Below are 18,823 nucleotides of genomic sequence, written 5' to 3' on the forward strand. Positions count from 1 at the left end.
TATACACTCACTAAAAACCAAAGCTGGGAACATTAGTGAAATACCATTCATCGTATACAAGAGTACCTCCCATGCCCTTGCGCCACCCATTGCTCTGCTGTTCAACAACTCTCTAGAGTGTCATACCTTCTCTGATGAAGTGGGTTTCCAGGGTTATGGGTCTTGATATTTCCATAGGCATACCCAGGTTTGTATTCCCCAACAACCTTTGGCAGGTGGAGTCCGGATTCCCCAAACTTTGGGGAATACAAACCTGGGTATGTATTTGGAAATGTCAAGACCCACAAGCCTGGAAACCCGCTTCGGCCAATCATCAGCCAGATACCCACACCCACATACAGACTAGCTAAGCGACTCAACGGGTTGCTGACTCCTTACGTACCTTGTGCTTTCAACCTGAAGTCTCCCAAGGAATTTGTCAAATTACTGAGGGGAGCACGGGCCACGGGGATAAGAGCCTCATTGGATGTAGAGTCACTATTTATCAACGTATCTGTGGACGAAACAATCGGGATGATAGCAGACAGAGTGTATCGTGACCCGGCTTGCACTCCTCTTGACATGCCAGAAAGCATACTGAGGAAACTACTCCAAGCCTGCACTTAAGAGACACCCTTCTTGAGCCCAGATGAGCACATGTATAACCAAGTAGATGGGGTCGCCATGGGTTCTCCCGTAAGTGTCCTGTTTGCGAATTTCTACATGGGCACCATCGAGCAGAGGGTCTTAGTTGACATGGACTTGAGACCCGCCATATACTGCAGGTATGTTACCTTACCTTAAGGTTACCTTGAGGTGCTTCCGGGGCTTAGCGTCCCCGCGGCCCGGTCGTCGACCAGGCCTCCTGGTTGCTGGACTGATCAACCAGGCTGTTGGACGCGGCTGCTCGCAGCCTGACATATGAGTCACAGCCTGGTTGATCAGGTATCCTTTGGAGGTGCTTATCCAGTTCTCTCTTGAACACTGTGAGGGGATTGCCAGTTATGCCCCTTATGTGTAGCGGAAGCGAGTTGAACAGTCTCGGGCCTCTGATGTTGATAGAATTCTCTCTCAGAGTACCTGATGCACCTCCGCTTTTTAACGGGGGTATTCTGCACATCCTGCCATGTCTTCTGGTCTCATGTGATGTTATTTCTGTGTGCAGGTTTGGGACCAGCCCCTCTAATATTTTCCACGTGTAAATTATTATGTATCTCTCCCGCCTGCGCTCAAGGGAGTACAGATTTAGGCTCTTTAGTCGGTCCCAATAGTTTAGATGTTTTACTGAGTGGATTCTAGCAGTGAAGGATCTCTGCACGCTCTCCAGGTCAGCAATTTCTCCAGCTTTGAAAGGGGCTGTCATTGTGCAGCAGTACTCCACTCTAGAGAGCACAAGCGTTTTGAAAAGTGTCATCATCGATGTTGACGACAATTTTACACAGGTACCTTTCCCAACTTCCACATAATATTCCTGTCAACCTTTGGAGAACGGTGAGGTGTTGCCCGAGCATATAAGCAGCAGAGTAGCGAATAATAACTCACGGGAGACATCTCCCGTCACGCAGGGTGCAGTCGCACCTCCACAGATCTCCAGTATCATCTATTGATACTGGTGATGGCTCAAAAGGGCCACCACTTACGAGCTATTCATGCCCGTGCCACCTTTTGGGTGGCTTCATCTTCATCTTAACTCATTCACAAGGGAGACATCTCCCGTCATGCAGGGTGCATTCGCACCTCCACAGATCTCCAGTATCAGCTCTTGATACTGGTAATGGCTTAAAAGGGCCACCACTTACGGGCTATTCATGCCCGTGCCACCTTTTGGGTGGCTTAATCTTCATCAATCATCAATCGAATAATAACTAGTCTACTTTCAAGTGTGGTCTAGAACAGACACTTGCGAGATACTTTATCGACTCTCAGTGCGCTCAACTCACACCATTGCTCGCCAAAATATCACCTGCATACTTCTGTATACTCGACCAAATATATATATTCTCTTAGTGTTTGTGTTTATTGTCACCATACTTTATGTAACAATAGAACCGTTACATACCTATGTATGTTACAGTATAACATTGACACTTTAGTAGTAGGATAGGCTGCAGGGCAGCTTGTGTCCAGGACTGTTGAAGAGGAGAGTGTGTGTGGACGTTCGTGGCAGTTGGAGAGGAGGTGGCCGACGTCGACGAAGCGGCTCCCTGTGAGAGGGTGTGTGGGCCCCTTTTAAATCTGTTAGATTTCTGTTATTTGTTAGATTAAGGACCTGCCCGAAACGCTGCGCGTACTAGTGGCTTTACAAGAGTGTAATTACTGTACTATGCTATGTATTCTCATAAACCCAATGTACCTTCTTGTATATAAGTAAATAAATAAATAAATCTGCCCAGCTGAAGTAGTTGTCGGAGGTCATGAAAGAAGAGTTACTGACGATCTCCAGTTTGTTTATTCTTTATTTCCATTCCTGTATTGATATTAATTGTACATGTGATCATGTAGTTTATATCAGTAAATATCACATCTTTTATCATGGTGTTAAAGTGCGCCTCCATAATAATCGCTATGAGCACACACGAGAGATATCAGAGTCCCACCTAGTAAACATCATGTTTTCTACAGAAGTTCCTTAGTGACTGGAGAGTGGTGGAGCAGCACAGACTTATGTAAAATTGTACCCTAGTCTATCCGTCCAGTATTTTTTTTTTTTTTTTTTTTTTTTTTTTTTTTTTTTTTTTTTTTTTTTTTTTTTTTTTTTTTTTGAGATATATACAAGAGTTGTTACATTCTTGTACAGCCACTAGTACGCGTAGCGTTTCGGGCAAGTCCTTAATCCTATGGTCCCTGGAATACGATCCCCTGCCGCGAAGAATCGTTTTTTCATCCAAGTACACATTTTACTGTTGTGTTAAACAGAGGCTACAGTTAAGGAATTGCGCCCAGTAAATCCTCCCCGGCCAGGATACGAACCCATGACTTAGCGCTCACGGAACGCCAGGCGAGTGTCTTACCACTACACCACGGAGACTGCAGAACCGAACCGAAATGGTAGCATCACTTTGGCAACAAGCAATATAGTGACTGGAGAGTAGTGACGTGACGGAAATTGCGAGAGTGGCATTTTCGGTATGCGCGGTGACGTCGAGACGGGGCGTCAGGGAAGATGATGTGAGCGGATCCGGTCACACCGAGGAGAACATGCCGGATGACTTGGGGATCGATCATTTGTTCCGAGAAAAGGCCAGAGGACAAGCGACAGGTGAGGAAGAGTCGGATAGGAGTATCCAGGTCACTTTCACCAGTCCTCTAGGTATTGACAGCGCCCGTCTAGGTGAGCTGCCAAAGGAAGAGTTTCCGGAGTTGGCACAGGAGGCGGAATGAGGTCTCGCCGGACTGTTCAAGAGGAGAGTGTGTGTGGACGTTCGTGGCAGTTGGAGAGGAGGTGGCCGACGTCGACGAAGCGGCCCCCTGTGAGAGGGTGTGTGGCCCCCTATTAAATCTGCCCAGCTGAAGGAGTTGTCAGAGGACATGAAAGAAGAGTTGCTGACGATCTCCAGTTTGTTTGTTCTTTACTAACAGTACCCGGCCACGCTTTGCTGTGGCTCAGCAACGCATGTTCTTCATGCAACCTTCCCTGTCCCCCAGTCCTCCCCACCATTTCCCCCCTCACTCGTCTCCTCTGCCTCCCAAACATTCCTCACTCCACTGTCCTCTCATCCTCCCCGCCATTCCGACCTCCACCATTCCCTTTTTCTTCCCACCATGCCCCTGTCCCTTTGTCCTCCCCACCATTCTCCATTCCCCTTTTCCTTCGTCCCTACCATCCAAAACTCCTCCGTCCCCTCGTCCTTCCCCACCATTACCCCCTCCCTTGTCCCCTCGTCTTCCCCACCATCTCTCACTTCCGTCCCCTCGTCATCCCCACCATTCCCCACTCCCTCGTCCGATGCCTTCCCAAATGGTCTGATGTTCCCATCAGAAAATTGGGAACATCAAGAGATCTGATGTTCCCATCAGTGAAATATAATAAAAAGCAGTTAAAAAATGAAATGAAAATATGAAAAAAACTATACTCGCGAAATGACCGGTATGGTAAACAACACAGCTCAATTTCAATGCAATTCACACAAAATAATTAAATCAAAATGAAAATAAATAAAAATCTATGAAAATTTAATTTATCAATACAATCAGAAACATTGAAATGGAATTGTAACATGTTTAGTATGTCATGTGTGTTGCTCTTACATGCAACAGATGGCATGAATATTACCAAAGGCCAAGATATTACATCAGTTTAAAACCCAAATAGAAAAAAATTCTCAGGAGCAATGGTGGGACCTTTGACAAGATGCCAGCTTCCTGTCCCCTTCGAGGCAACTAGCGATTTGCTGTTGTTGTTTTAGATTTAGCTACTCAGAACGAAGTGTCCATGTAGCACGGGCTATAGTGAGCCCGTAACTGAGTTCGGTTATTCGTGATAACCTTGTTACTGTGATATTTGGGTCAAAGTTTTAAGTGGAAGTGGGGGGTTTCCTCCTTTTTCCCCCTGTTTCTTTTTTCGCTTTTGTTTTAGTGCACTGGTTTTAGTCTTGTTTTAATAACATTATCTTGGTGGCGGATGTAGATGCAGAATGTTCACTAGTGAGCCCCATTCTCTAACGGCTTTTCTGATCATTGTAGTCGCTTTGGAATGTGCATCTAATGCAGCTGCTGTCGTTGGATTAATGCTGAGTTTGATGGGCAGGACTTTAGTAGCTTCACATTCCAGTAAGTAGTGCAGTAGTGGTGCCTTTGCTCCTGTTCCACAGATATAACATTCTTTAACTAATGGGTTTATTTCCTCCCAGCAGCACTTGTAACCAAGTCTGAGTCTGGCTACTGCAATGTCTCTGAATATCTTTTTGTCAGGCTTGAAAGAGTAGTATCCAGTGGCTCGTTCGTACCATATCACCGTGGATCTTCCTTCCGCTACTTTGGCTCTTTGGCCACTAGTGAGATAGTAGCTCTCAGATATATTCAGGTAAACTACTAATGACTTCATTCCTGCCCGAAACGCTATGCCTGTTAATGGCACATGCCTTCGTAAGAAGAACAATGTTATGTACTCTCACAAACACAATGTACCTTCTTGTATATAAACAAATAAATAAATAAGTAAATAAATAAAATCCATCTCCCAGAAAGCATGCAATGTGCATCACACTGCATATATTAATTTTAAAAACTCCTAATTGAACACTCTCTGACCTCAGGAGACTTCTCATCAGACCACCAGGACACTCACTGACCTTAGGACACGTGGCACCAGGACACACAAACTGACCTTAGGACATGACCTGACCTCAGAACACAGCGCCAGGACACACACTGACCTCAGGACACACACTGACCTCAGGATATGTAGCACCAGGACACTCACTTAGAATTCATTGTTTTCTTTATATATATATAAGAATTCTTGCACTCTTGTACAGCCACCAGCATGCATAGCGTTTCGGGCAAGTCCTTAATCTTATGTTCCCTGGAATACGACCCGCCAAATCGTTTAACAACCAGGTACACATTTTACTGTTGGGTAAGCAGAGGCGACAGTTAAGGATTAACACTCAGTAAATCCTCCCTGGCCAGGATACGAACCCAGGACAGAGCGATCGTGAAACGCCAAACGCGTGTTTTAATTACCACTTCACCATGAGGACTGCATGGAGAAGGCGTTGTTCATACGAGACACTTGGACAATCCGGCCGTGACCGTCGTCACAGGAAATATGGCTACACAGACCGTTCCATGACAAATGCGGGATTGTCGTGAGAAGCTAATTGTTGTTGGTCTCGCTCACAGGCTTCACTTGTCATCTTCGACTCCTTTCCCGGGTCTACTGGCGAGTTTTTGTTGTATCTCTTAATCAACATGAAGAAAATTATGGTGTTGACGGACATGAGACAAGCATAGAAGAAGGCTTCGTGAGAGGCCCGGTGCTTGAAGGCCCCCGTGGCAGAGCTCAGGCTTGTTAGTCCTGCAAAGAGCCACAAACCGGCAGTAATTGTGAAGAGATTGGCTGCCTGTAGTGAAGACTTCATGGCCATCGGGGCCTGCGAGTAAGCAAAGTCCATGCCAGAGACTGAGAAGAGGACCTCGCCGATGGTGATGAGGACGTACTGGGGAAGGAGCCATAACATGTGGACGTTTGCAGGGGCCGTCATGGGGAAGAGGAAGACGTCGGTGGTGGTGATGACGATGTCGTACACACCGTCCTGGTACACTGCAGCCTCCCCAACTTCCACCTCTTCCACCATCACCTTGTACTCCTGGGGACTGATGCGCTGGAACTCCGTCTTTCCCTCCAGGAGCTGGAAGTTGTGGAGGATGGTGTCGTACGTGAGCGTCACGTTGAGCTCGTTGTGCGCAGGCGCCAACACCCGCACCTGTCAGGGCGAACCAACACAACTGAACAACACCAGGAAATCAGGCCCTAAATTTTACTGAATATTTATTTCTTAGGCACCATCAGAATAATAATAATAATAATAATAATATTAATAATAATAATAATAATAATAACACCAATAATAATAACACCAATAAAGACCAGTGTCACTTCTTTATTACTCAAAGCTATGCTAATAATGTTTTAACAGGTTTATATCAGAATGGCAAAATGTTGAAAAAATAATTCATATCTATTATTTTACGCACCACTACCCACCTGTTATTGAGTTTATTGAAGTATCCTATTGTTAAATTGGCGTCAAAGTAACTCAGTTAATGAGACACTTTCCAGTTGTTAGTTCCATGGAACAATTAGCTGCTGACTATAGAAATTACTCTCTATAGTCTTTGTCGATGTCAGCATAGTGCCTTTTATACATAAGAAACAGAGCAGAAATGATTGGTTACGGAGACTCACTTTGGTCTCTGCATCTTCGTCCTTGATGTACTCGAGTGTGGGAGGGAGAGCCAGCACGCCAGTGGAGGTGACAAGGAGTGTTGTCTCATGGGCACCCAGCACCCTCACTCTCACCTGCCTCATGTCTGGGGAGAGGCAGGAGGCTGTCACCTTGGCCTCCACCTCATCACCATGTGTGACAGTCAAGCCAGGCAGAACCACCTGGCCTCCGCTCTCCACACTCAGCTGACCGGTCTTGACGAAGGGCACCTCCACCACCATCTGGCAAGGCAGTGCGTTGTAAACGTGGATTCTCGCCTGCTCTGGAGGAATGAAAGTCTGTTCCACGCTCATGTTCACCAGTGCGTAGACCAGGAAGGCGATGATGGTGAAGCACATCCCCGCGATCATCCGGGATGTGGTCTTGGTGAGGACGCCAACGCGGGTCAACAAAGGGTAGACCACAAAATCAAAGAGCGGAATGAGAGCTAAAATGAGCAGTGGGTTGGCAGTGGAAGACATCTCTGGCGGGATCCTATAGCTGCCCACCATACCGTCAAGACGTTTGGCCTGGAATATCATACCAGTGGAGGTCTGATAGAAGAGAGCCCAGAAGAGCGGGAAGGTGCAGAACAGCAGAAGAACACGCAATGTCACCTTCACGTCCAGCAGCAACTGAGAATCAAATTTGTCCTGAGCACGGTCAAGCCAGTGCTGCACAGGCTTTCGGTCCTTATCCCAGGTCTTAGTGACTGCATGTGCAATGCATCGAACTGCTCTTATTATCATTTTGTCTGGGGGCCCCTCCTTGTACTGCGACCGTCCTGTAAAATTACAAGCACATAACGACTAGTAGGTATCCATCATTGCCTGATTAAACAAAAAAAGACACTCCTATGCCCCCGGTGCCACCTCCCCAACAATAAACAAAATTTCATAGCTTATATAGTAGAACAAACGACCTTTAGACACAACTATCACTACACACAGAATTACATATGATCTTTATTTACCACTTCTTTTATTCCGCAACATCTTCAAATGCAAAATCATCACCCCAGTTTACAACTGTTATTATGATCACAGACCCACAGTACAGTAGTGCCCAGAAGAGCCTTGACATGACACACTACAGTAGTGCCCAGAGGAGCCTGTACCTGACACACTACAGTAGTGCCCAGAGGAGCCTGTACCTGACACACTACAGTAGTGCCCAGAGGAGCCTGTACCTGACACATTACAGTAGTGCCCAGAGGAGCCTGTACCTGACACACTACAGTAGTGCCCAGAGGAGCTTGTACCTGACATACTACAGTAGTGCCCAGAGGAGCCTGTACCTGACACACTACAGTAGTGCCCAGAGGAGCTTGTACCTGACATACTGCAGTAGTGCCCAGAGGAGCCTGTACCTGACACACTACAGTAGTGCCCAGAGGAGCCTGTACCTGACACATTACAGTAGTGCCCAGAGGAGCCTGTACCTGACACACTACAATAGTGCCCAGAGGAGCCTGTACCTGACACACTACAGTAGTGCCCAGAGGAGTCTGTACCTGACACACTACAGTAGTGCCCAGAGGAGCCTGTACCTGAAACACTACAGTAGTGCCCAGAGGAGCCTGTACCTGACACACTACAGTAGTGCCCAGAGGAGCCTGTACCTGAAACACTACAGTAGTGCCCAGAGGAGCCTGTACCTGACACACTACAATAGTGCCCAGAGGAGCCTGTACCTGACACATTACAGTAGTGCCCAGAGGAGCCTGTACCTGACACACTACAGTAGTGCCCAGAGGAGCCTGTACCTGACACATTACAGTAGTGCCCAGAGGAGCCTGTACCTGACACACTACAGTAGTGCCCAGAGGAGCCTGTACCTGACACATTACAGTAGTGCCCAGAGGAGCCTGTACCTGACACACTACAATAGTGCCCAGAGGAGCCTGTACCTGACACACTACAGTAGTGCCCAGAGGAGTCTGTACCTGACACACTACAGTAGTGCCCAGAGGAGCCTGTACCTGAAACACTACAGTAGTGCCCAGAGGAGCCTGTACCTGACACACTACAGTAGTGCCCAGAGGAGCCTGTACCTGAAACACTACAGTAGTGCCCAGAGGAGCCTGTACCTGACACACTACAATAGTGCCCAGAGGAGCCTGTACCTGAAACACTACAGTAGTGCCCAGAGGAGCCTGTACCTGACACACTACAGTAGTGCCCAGAGGAATCTGTACCTGACACACTACAGTAGTGCCCAGAAGAGCCTGTACCTGACACACTACAGTAGTGCCCAGAGGAGCTTGTACCTGACACACTACAGTAGTGCCCAGAGGAGCCTGTACCTGACACACTACAGTAGTGCCCAGAGGAGCCAGTACCTGACACACTACAGTAGTGCCCAGAGGAATCTGTACCTGACACACTACAGTAGTGCCCAGAGGAATCTGTACCTGACACACTACAGTAGTGCCCAGAGGAGCCTGTACCTGACACACTACAGTAGTGCCCAGAGGAGTCTGTACCTGACACATTACAGTAGTGCCCAGAGGAGCCTGTACCTGACACACTACAGTAGTGCCCAGAGGAGCCTGTACCTGACACACTACAGTAGTGCCCAGAGGAGCTTGTACCTGACACACTACAGTAGTGCCCAGAGGAGCTTGTACCTGACACACTACAGTAGTGCCCAGAGGAGTCTGTACCTGACACATTACAGTAGTGCCCAGAGGAGCCTGTACCTGACACACTACAGTAGTGCCCAGAGGAGCCTGTACCTGACACATTACAGTAGTGCCCAGAGGAGCCTGTACCTGACACACTACAATAGTGCCCAGAGGAGCTTGTACCTGACACACTACAGTAGTGCCCAGAGGAGCCTGTACCTGACACATTACAGTAGTGCCCAGAGGAGCCTGTACCTGACACATTACAGTAGTGCCCAGAGGAGCCTGTACCTGACACACTACAGTAGTGCCCAGAGGAGCCTGTACCTGACACACTACAGTAGTGCCCAGAGGAGCCTGTACCTGACACACTACAGTAGTGCCCAGAGGAGCCTGTACCTGACACACTACAGTAGTGCCCAGAGGAGCCTGTACCTGACACACTACAGTAGTGCCCAGAGGAGCCTGTACCTGACACACTACAGTAGTGCCCAGAGGAGCCTGTACCTGACACACTACAGTAGTACCCAGAGGAGCCTGTACCTGACACACTACAGTAGTGCCCAGAGGAGCCTGTACCTGACACACTACAGTAGTGCCCAGAGGAGCCTGTACCTGACACACTACAGTAGTGCCCAGAGGAGTCTGTACCTGACACACTACAGTAGTGCCCAGAGGAATCTGTTGTTGTACCCAGATTTTAGTAGGAATAAATTTAGAAAGCTCTCTCTTAGAGTGCAGCAGCAGAAATTGTGAATGATGTATGAATGACCCTCTGTCGGAGTCATCTTGTTTGTGAAGACATCTGGTACACCAGGATGTCGGTACCGTTCAAACAAGCATCAGCTACACGTCATTATTGTCTGAGTGTCGCCAGTCTGTGAACCAGGCGGCTCCTCTGTTCTGGCCAATGCTCTGAAAGAGGTTATGTTATACATCCTAGCTAATCCTTCACCAATCTCTCACTTTGCTCTCTTCCCGCCAAATCCCACTACTGCCACCAAATGTTGTAACTCGTATGTAAATGTATCTCAATATTATTTCATAATATATTCAAGTTATATTAATCACATATATGTCATTAGCATGACACAAGCCCTCTACAACGAGGCTACTGCATTGGCAGGGAACACAAAGGTTAATGATAAAAACACAGCTAGTATCAAATCTATACATTCACAAATATGTTATATCTTGCACTGACTGGACACCCAGCTGGATCCCTTCACGATTGAATCATCAAATTTGTATTAAAAGAGTCTATGGTGTCATCTTGAAAATACATAAACCAATAATAAAAATTGTTTAAATATTATTATCCTAGAGGACTGACCAGCAGCGAAGATGACGGTGGAGACAACCATGAGGCCGGCCATTATAATGTAGGAGAGGAAGTAGCAGTCATCACCGAAGCACTGGACAGAGTCTCGTATTTGAGCTGTTATGAATAGCCCGACGAAGGCGCCAGCGTTGATCACCCAGTAGAAGGCGTAAAAGAACCTGCAACAGAAATGACAAGTTGACAACTTGTCATTTCATTCATTTTCACTTGTCTTAGCATTCAACTTGTCAACAACGACAAGTTGAATGCTAAGATGACAACTTACCAGTTTTCTGGTTTATGTGCAAAAACGAACTAATTACTCCATCTAACACGTCATCGAGAGCAGGAATGTTTTGTCTTTCATAACTACTTGACCATTTCAACAAAATTACAAAGTATTATTGAAGGAAACTAAAATGCACATTCTTATACACAGATTTTGCTAAATATGACCATGGAGTAGGAGCCATCATTCTTCTTCCATAGTTTTCCATCGTCAAGCATTTAGTTCTTGTTAACGCTTTCCTCAGCGAGTCTGTTCGGGAACTTGGCTGCAACTTTTTAATTGCACTTCCTACCGTGTATAGCAAGGACAAATATCAGCCACACTACAAACCCATCAAATTTCTTTACAAAACCCACCAACCTATGAACTCCCTCTTCCCAGCCTTCCACACCAATCAATATCCCCAATTCACCCTGATGAACCTCCCCCACTTTAACATACCTCTTCTGTTGCTCCCGTTGTTCTGGGACTTTGAACTGGTCGGCCCCGAGGGAGGAGTACACAGCTTTCATGAGCCCTGCGCAGACGCCCAGCGCGAGCATACCAAAGACTCCTGTAAATTTGGAGGTGCTGAAGGAGGCCATGATGGGAGTGACCGAAGAGAGGGTAAAGATGGCGGCGCCCACTGTGTACCCGCAGCACATCAAAAACACTGTGCGAGCCTGTATGAGGAAGGTGATAGAGGCTAAGAGGTGGTGAAGAGGTACAGAGAGCATGAAAGTTACAGGTAGCTCGATCGAGTCACATTCAGCTTGGAAGATACTAGTATATACAGATAACAGAACCTATAATAATCCTCAACTTAATTATCTGCTAAAGTCAGACAACTTATAGGTTCTAGATTATTTATTTATTTATTTATTATTTATTTATTTATATACAAAAAGGTACATTAGGTTTGTACCTAGAATCCAGAGAAAAGTACGTACAAGACATAATAGATTACATCACTCAGTGTCAGGAGGCTGAAGACAAGTTCATCCCGGCCCAAAAGGAAAACAATGAAAAGCAAAAGAGGAATCCGTGGTTCAATCAGGTATGTAGGGAAGCTAAGCAATTAAATTTAAAGGCATGTATAAACCACAGAAATAACAGGACACCAGAGAGCACGGGCAGATACCAGAAGGCCAGAAATGAGTACTTCAGTGTGAGTAAAGAAGAAGACAGTATCAAAATGGCATAGCAAATTTAAGCCAAGACCCAACCAAATATGCTCCAGACCTCCATCAAGAGGGAAATAACAATACAAGATCAAGTGATGAAACTGAGAAGGGTGTTAGCATGATCGCTGTCTAATAACAGTCCTTTCCGGCATCAAGAGTAATTTTTACCCACCAATAAAGATCGCAGACGGCCCAAGCTGTAATTGAAGTTAAAAAGGAACAAGTATTAAACACAATCTTGCATAATATTTGGCTGTAAAGGCATACATTGTGCCAGATTGCGAAATAAAATGTTATCCGGGCGGGCAGCGACGCATCCAGGACCTTTTGGAATCCAGCGATGCATTCCTTAGGCTCACACAAGAGAGGTGAGTGGTCGTGGCTGAGGTGCTTGGCCAATCAGCGACAAACTTTCTGTGACGTCATCAGCAGGCACCGAGCCCGCTCCAGTGAGTGAAGCAATTCTCACTGTTCAACTAGATTCCAAATGGGAAGGTCATGATTTTAGGTGCTCTCGGGAAAATGACAGATTTCAATCTTAACTGGCGAGTTGAGCCCGGTGGAGAGGCAACAGGACTTCCGACCTTTCAGGAAGAAGGTAGGAAAAAGTACTGTCGATGAAGGGACCTGCTGAGTGTGCAAGGCATTCGATAGCATGCTGGGTTCAGTGAGGGGAAACTGCAAGTACCTTCATTTGGACCTAGGTGGGTCAACGCGAATGGACTGACCATTGAAGTCTATATAGTGAGTTCCGAACACCGGGACTCACTTAAGAAGTAGTTACAACCCCAGCGTGTGTGAATCCATAAGGAATAGCCGCTGAAGAGGCTGGTGAAGACACGATCAAGGTCATGGTAAGCAAGTGCTCCTTTGATTTTCGCCTGTGAAGAAGCAATTTGAATGTTGACTGTGACCCGAGAAAGGGAGTGTTTTATTTAACTTATCAAGACAGTGAATATTGTGAACAGACAGTGACGGCGCCCAGTATCTAAACTGACCCAACAAGTGAAGTCGGCCATCGTAATTTCTTCTATGGAAGTGAATCAGTGCACTGGGCATTGACACAAGGCTACCAGGAGAAGGTACATCTCGCAGAGCAACGAAGGTCAGGGAAGATCCAGTGTTGATACCTGCGTTGGATGCCCCACAAAACGCGCTTCCCTGGTGCGTCGAGAGGATCGGCGCCACATCTGCATTACCCAAAGAAGGACGAGGATATGTGTGACGCCAGGGAACAGCGAGAATATGGTGATGGGACTTCAATGAGCTGGCGACAAACGGAAGCTACAAAACACTGGAGATCCCATCGTTTCCTAGCTAAGTAATCTGCCCTCCCCCTCCTCCGCTTTTGTCGATTTGGCGTTCCGAAGGGAACTTGTAGGAATTTCGTTATTATATATATATGTATACTCATGTGGTAGGATACATTGAGACTATACATATGGATAGAGTAACGTTAGTATTATTGACGGTCGAGAGCGACCGCTGATTGCAGGCTTGATTGAGGCTATCCAGACAAGTTATAGTTTATTTGTTGTATTTATCTTTTGTCAGTAAATATTTTTTTAGTTTTAAATGCTGTGTTTATACGAGCCTTCATTACAGTTATGCCACGTTATATATATATGAGAAAGCGTAACAGTAGGTTATAAACTACTGGGTACAGGAATAAAGATTAAATGAAATCGGGGAAAGTAGATTCATGTTCAAGAGGACTAGACTAGAGAATTAAATTCATTTCTTCCGGGCAGGACGCAGGTGAGAACCCCGATGGTTACAGGAATAGCTGGATAACCAGGTGTCCGAGGTAGACACCTGCCACTCTTTGGCACCTGCCGCTCTACCTCCCACCCTCTGGGAACAGGAAGTAGCCTAGTGAGTCCCCAGAGGTGCTGCGAGGTCCCTGTGGTTTTGGGGCTGGTGTACACAGGGGTTAAGCGCCGACTTCATCATGAGGGAAAGGAAGTACATGACCGACAGTAAGGATACTGTAAAAAGAGCAGTGACGGTGTGTCACTGGTGAAGCTCAACGAGGCTCTGCCCTTCTTTTTCCCCCGTGGCAACAGGTACACAGAGAATGAGAAAGTTTGTGAAGAATTCAACGAGATTCCAGGAGGTCTTCTCAATAGAGCAAGGCAAAGTCCCTTAATTGAGAGGAGTTGAAATTACCAGTGATGAAGTTAGGAGGTATCCACTGGAATTGGACGTGACAAAGATTGTTGGACCTGACGGAATCTCACCACGGATGCTAAAAAGAGCGCTATGCATGCCATTCTATGGAGTACTTTTGGTCACTGGAAACAGGAGACCTATCAATATGGAAGACAGCTAAAGTAGTCCCAATATCCAAAATAGTATCAAGCAGGAGGCACTGAACTACAGGCCAGTGTCCCTAACTTGTATGCCATTCAAGGTGAATGAGAAATCACGAGAAAATATTAGTAGCACATCTGGAGAGAAGGGACTTTGCAATACTACTAACATGGGTTCAGGAATGGTAAATCACAGATTTAATAGAATTCTATGACCAGGCGACAAAAATTAAGCAAGAAAGATAAGTATCGGCAGACTGCATTTTCTTGGGATGTCAGAGAGCCTTTGACACAGTACTGCATAAGAGGCTCATGTATAATTTGGGGAAACCTGCAGGAGTAACAGGCATGATGCTCCAGTGGATAAGGGAGTACCTAAGCAACAGAAAACGACAAGTTATTGTGAGGGGGGAGATCTCAGAATGACGAGATGTACCATAGCAGTCCCACAGGGTTCTGCACTCGGACCTACTCCGTTTCTGATATACGTAAACGATCTTCCACAGGAAATCTACTCATTCCTCTCAATGTTTGCTGTTGATGCTAAAATTATGAGAAGGATTAAGCCAGGGAAAGACAGTAAAAGACTACAAGTTGACCTGGACAAACTGGAGGAAGGGTTATCTTGAGATGATTTCGAGGCTTAGCGTCCCCGCGGCCCGGTCCTCGACCAGGCCTCCTTTTTGTTACACACCCCCAAGAAGCAGCCCGTAGCAGCTGTCTAACTCCCAAATACTTATTTACTGCTGGTAAAAGGGGCATCAGGGTGAAAGAAACTTTTTGCCCATTTGTCTCTGCCTCCATTACTGACCGAACCCGGAACCTCAGGACAACGAGTCCGAAGCGCTGTCCACTCAGCTGTCAGGCGCCGTGACATTGGTCATTGTCCAACAAATGGGTACTATAGTGCATTAGGTGAAGGGAGCAAAAGCTAGGCTGGGCACAATGTACCTTCCAGTGATTTAGGGGAAATATGATTACCTTATACAAAATTCTCAAAGGAATTGACGGAAAGATAAGCCTAAGACAATCTATTAACATGGCTGGTACATGAAAAAGGGACACAGGTTGAAACTTAGTTACTTAGAACGTAAATGATCCAAAGAGATATTAGAAAAATAATCAGTATCAGAGCAATTAACAAAGTAAATGCATTAGGAAGAGATGAGGTGGATCCACACTCATTTCAGAGTTTCAACTATAGATATGATAGAGCCCAATAGGCTCAACAATCATTACACCAGTTCCTTGACGGTTTAGAGACGGACCAAGAGCCGAAACTCAACCCACCGCAAGCACAACAAGGTGAGTATATACACACACACACCCGACCCACCTTGCCCAGATAGACATCGGCCAGGATGGCGCCAGCAATGGGGGCGAGGTAGACGAGGCCTTCCATAATGGCCTTGACCGTCGTGGCCGAGGAGGAGGTGAAGCCCAACATCCGCTGCATGTAGAACACAGCACCGCCGAAGAGCCCGTAGTAGACGAGGCGCTCGAGCAGGTAGGACACCAGGATGACTGTGGCCCCTCGAGGGTAGGCCATCATGACTGCCCCGCCAGACCTTGCTCCACACGCCATGACGTCTCTCATCACCTGTTTCAATAAAAATACAATTAAAAGTATAACGAGGGTCTTCATTTTATTTTCTTATTTTTAACGATTAAATAGTTTATATGTCGTTAATTCAGCCCATCCTCTTAAAATGAAAGTACTTAGAGTAACTTGTCGAAAGTATCAGTGTTTATGATGGACCACCAGAAAGTTTACTTTTGTATTACTGAAGTTGGAAAAATCGGAAACTTTTTGTGTGTATATATATATATATATATAGAGAGAGAGAGAGAGAGACCAAAGGGACAGTACACAATAAAGGGGAACAGCCTACCTGTAACGATTCGAGAAAGAGACCTGGGAGTGGATGTGACACCTAATCTAACTCCTGAGGCACATATAAATAGGATAACGACAGCAGCGTACTCTACACTGGCGAAAATTAGAACTTCATTCAGAAACCTAAATGAGGAGGCTATTAGGGCGCTTTACACTGCCTACGTGAGACCCGTCTTAGAGTATGCCGCGCCATCAGGGAGCCCCCACCTGAAGAAACACATAAGGAAACTGGAGAAGGTTCAGAGGTTAGCGACGAGGCATGTCCCAGAGTTACGAGGGATGGGATATGAAGAGCGTCTGAAGGAACTGAACCTTACGACACTAGAGAAAAGAAGGGAGAGAGGAGATATGATAGGGACATATAAAATACTCAGGGGAATTGACAAAGTGGAAATAGATGAAATGTTCACACGTAATAATAACAGAACGAGGGGACATGGGTGGAAACTGGAAACTCAGGTGAGTCACAGAGATGTTAGGAAGTTTTCTTTCAGCGTGAGAGTAGTGGAAAAATGGAATGCACTTGGGGAACAGGTTGTGGAAGCAAATACTATTCATACTTTTAAAACTAGGTATGATAGGGAAATGGGACAGGAGTCATTGCTGTAAACAACCGATAGCTGGAAAGGCGGGATCCAAGAGTCAATGCTCGATCCTGCAAGCACAAATAGGTGAGTACACACACACACACACACACACGCACACACACACACACACACACACACACACACACACACACACACACACACACACACACACACACACACACACACACACACACACAGGTCATAGATATAAACTAGCTAAACACAGATGCCGAAGAAATATAAGAAAATTCACTTTCGCAAATAGAGTGGTAGACGGTTGGAACAAGTTAGGTGAGAAGGTGGTGGAGGCCAAGACCGCCAGTAGTTTCAAAGCGTTATATGACAAAGAGTGCTGGGAAGACGGGACACCACGAGCGTAGCTCTCATCCTGTAACTACACTTAGGTAATTACACACACAGCCGGGAGCCGGCCGGCCGAGCGGACAGCACGCTGTGCACGTGATCCTGTGGTCCCGGGTTCTATCCCGGGCGCCGGCGAGAAACGATTGGCAGAGTTTCTTTCACCCTATGCCCCTGTTACCTAGCAGTAAATAGGTACCTGGGAGTAGGTCAGCTCTCACGGGCTGCTTCCTGGGGTGTGTGTGTGTGTGTGTGTGGGGTGTGGGAAAAAAATAGTAGTAGTAGAAACAGTTGATTGACAGTTGAGAGACGGGCCGAAAGAGCAGAGCTCAACCCCCCGCAAGCACAACTAGGTGAATACACACAACCATTCCTGGACGCATCTACCCACACAAACTCCAGCTCATAAATAATAAAAAAAAATCAGACTGATAACACCCACCTCTGCACATTTAGAGATGACATTTAAGCGCATAAAACGCGAACAGTAATGGTAAGCGTACCTGAGAGAACAGTTGTGGTGAGGAGGAGGAGGAGCTGCACTGTGCACCGGGTTGACGTCTACACTGACACCAACAGCAACAGCCACCCAACAGTTGTGGTGGAGAGGTCCACCTTGACCCCAGCAGCAACAACCACTACTCTTTACTAGGTCACTCACTGAATACATTCTCTCCTGGTCTCAGATGCTGTATCTTTTAATACAAACTGTATTATAACTTAGAGTGGTGCTTTAAATGGATTGTTTTATGTATATACGGTATAAAGCGCTTCCCAGTCACATAATGATATTTACAATTATGGATACAATGCTAGCAGACTGCCCCCTAGCTAACACATCCCACTCCTTGATTCCTGGCTGGTGAAAGTGTCCCTCTGTTTGTTTCCTAGTTTTCTCCGTGTCCCTTAGTTTCCTAGTTTGGGTCCGTGTCCCTCTGTTTGTTTCCTAGTTGGTGTCCGTGTCCCTCTGTTTCCTAGCGAACTGTCCGCTAGCATTATATCCTTAACTGTAAATTTCAATTGGTGACATGGAAGGACATTATACCATATATACAGCACACTATCCAATTAAATCATCATTCTGAGATATAGGTCATAGTCAGTCTTGCAGTAAAATGTATATTGACGAAGAGCGGGAGAGTGCACCCCATTGACTGTGACCTAGTACATGTGGCCAACAACTGTGGGTTCAGATCTGGCTGATGCTGTTTATGTGGACCTTAGCGCCGTGCGTACCTTGTAACCTTGCGATGATTTAGGGGCTGAACGGTCCCGCGGCCCGGTCCTGGCAGGTCTTCTACCAGGCGTACTGTAGCTCCTCCCCGCCACTGCTGTTCTCTCAGGTACACTTATCATTACT

The 18,823-nt window shown here is 46.3% G+C and overlaps 1 protein-coding gene across 1 annotated transcript; it reads right to left on the bottom strand.

The window, feature by feature from the left end:
* Positions 1-3,899: 3,899 nt before the first annotated feature.
* On the bottom strand, positions 3,900-18,467 carry LOC123758344 (peptide transporter family 1). Its single transcript, XM_045742637.2, has 6 exons — positions 17,967-18,467; positions 15,956-16,219; positions 11,586-11,806; positions 10,868-11,034; positions 6,890-7,692; positions 3,900-6,407 (listed from the first exon to the last, which is right to left on the bottom strand). Exons 2-6 carry the CDS (start codon positions 16,214-16,216, stop codon positions 5,754-5,756), a joined length of 2,106 nt encoding a protein of 701 aa, XP_045598593.2. The 5' UTR covers positions 16,217-16,219; positions 17,967-18,467; the 3' UTR covers positions 3,900-5,753.
* Between the last annotated feature and the right edge of the window lie 356 nt (positions 18,468-18,823).

This window comes from Procambarus clarkii, chromosome 11 (genome assembly GCF_040958095.1).
Source record: "Procambarus clarkii isolate CNS0578487 chromosome 11, FALCON_Pclarkii_2.0, whole genome shotgun sequence".
Classification (NCBI taxonomy): Eukaryota; Metazoa; Arthropoda; class Malacostraca; order Decapoda; family Cambaridae; genus Procambarus; species Procambarus clarkii.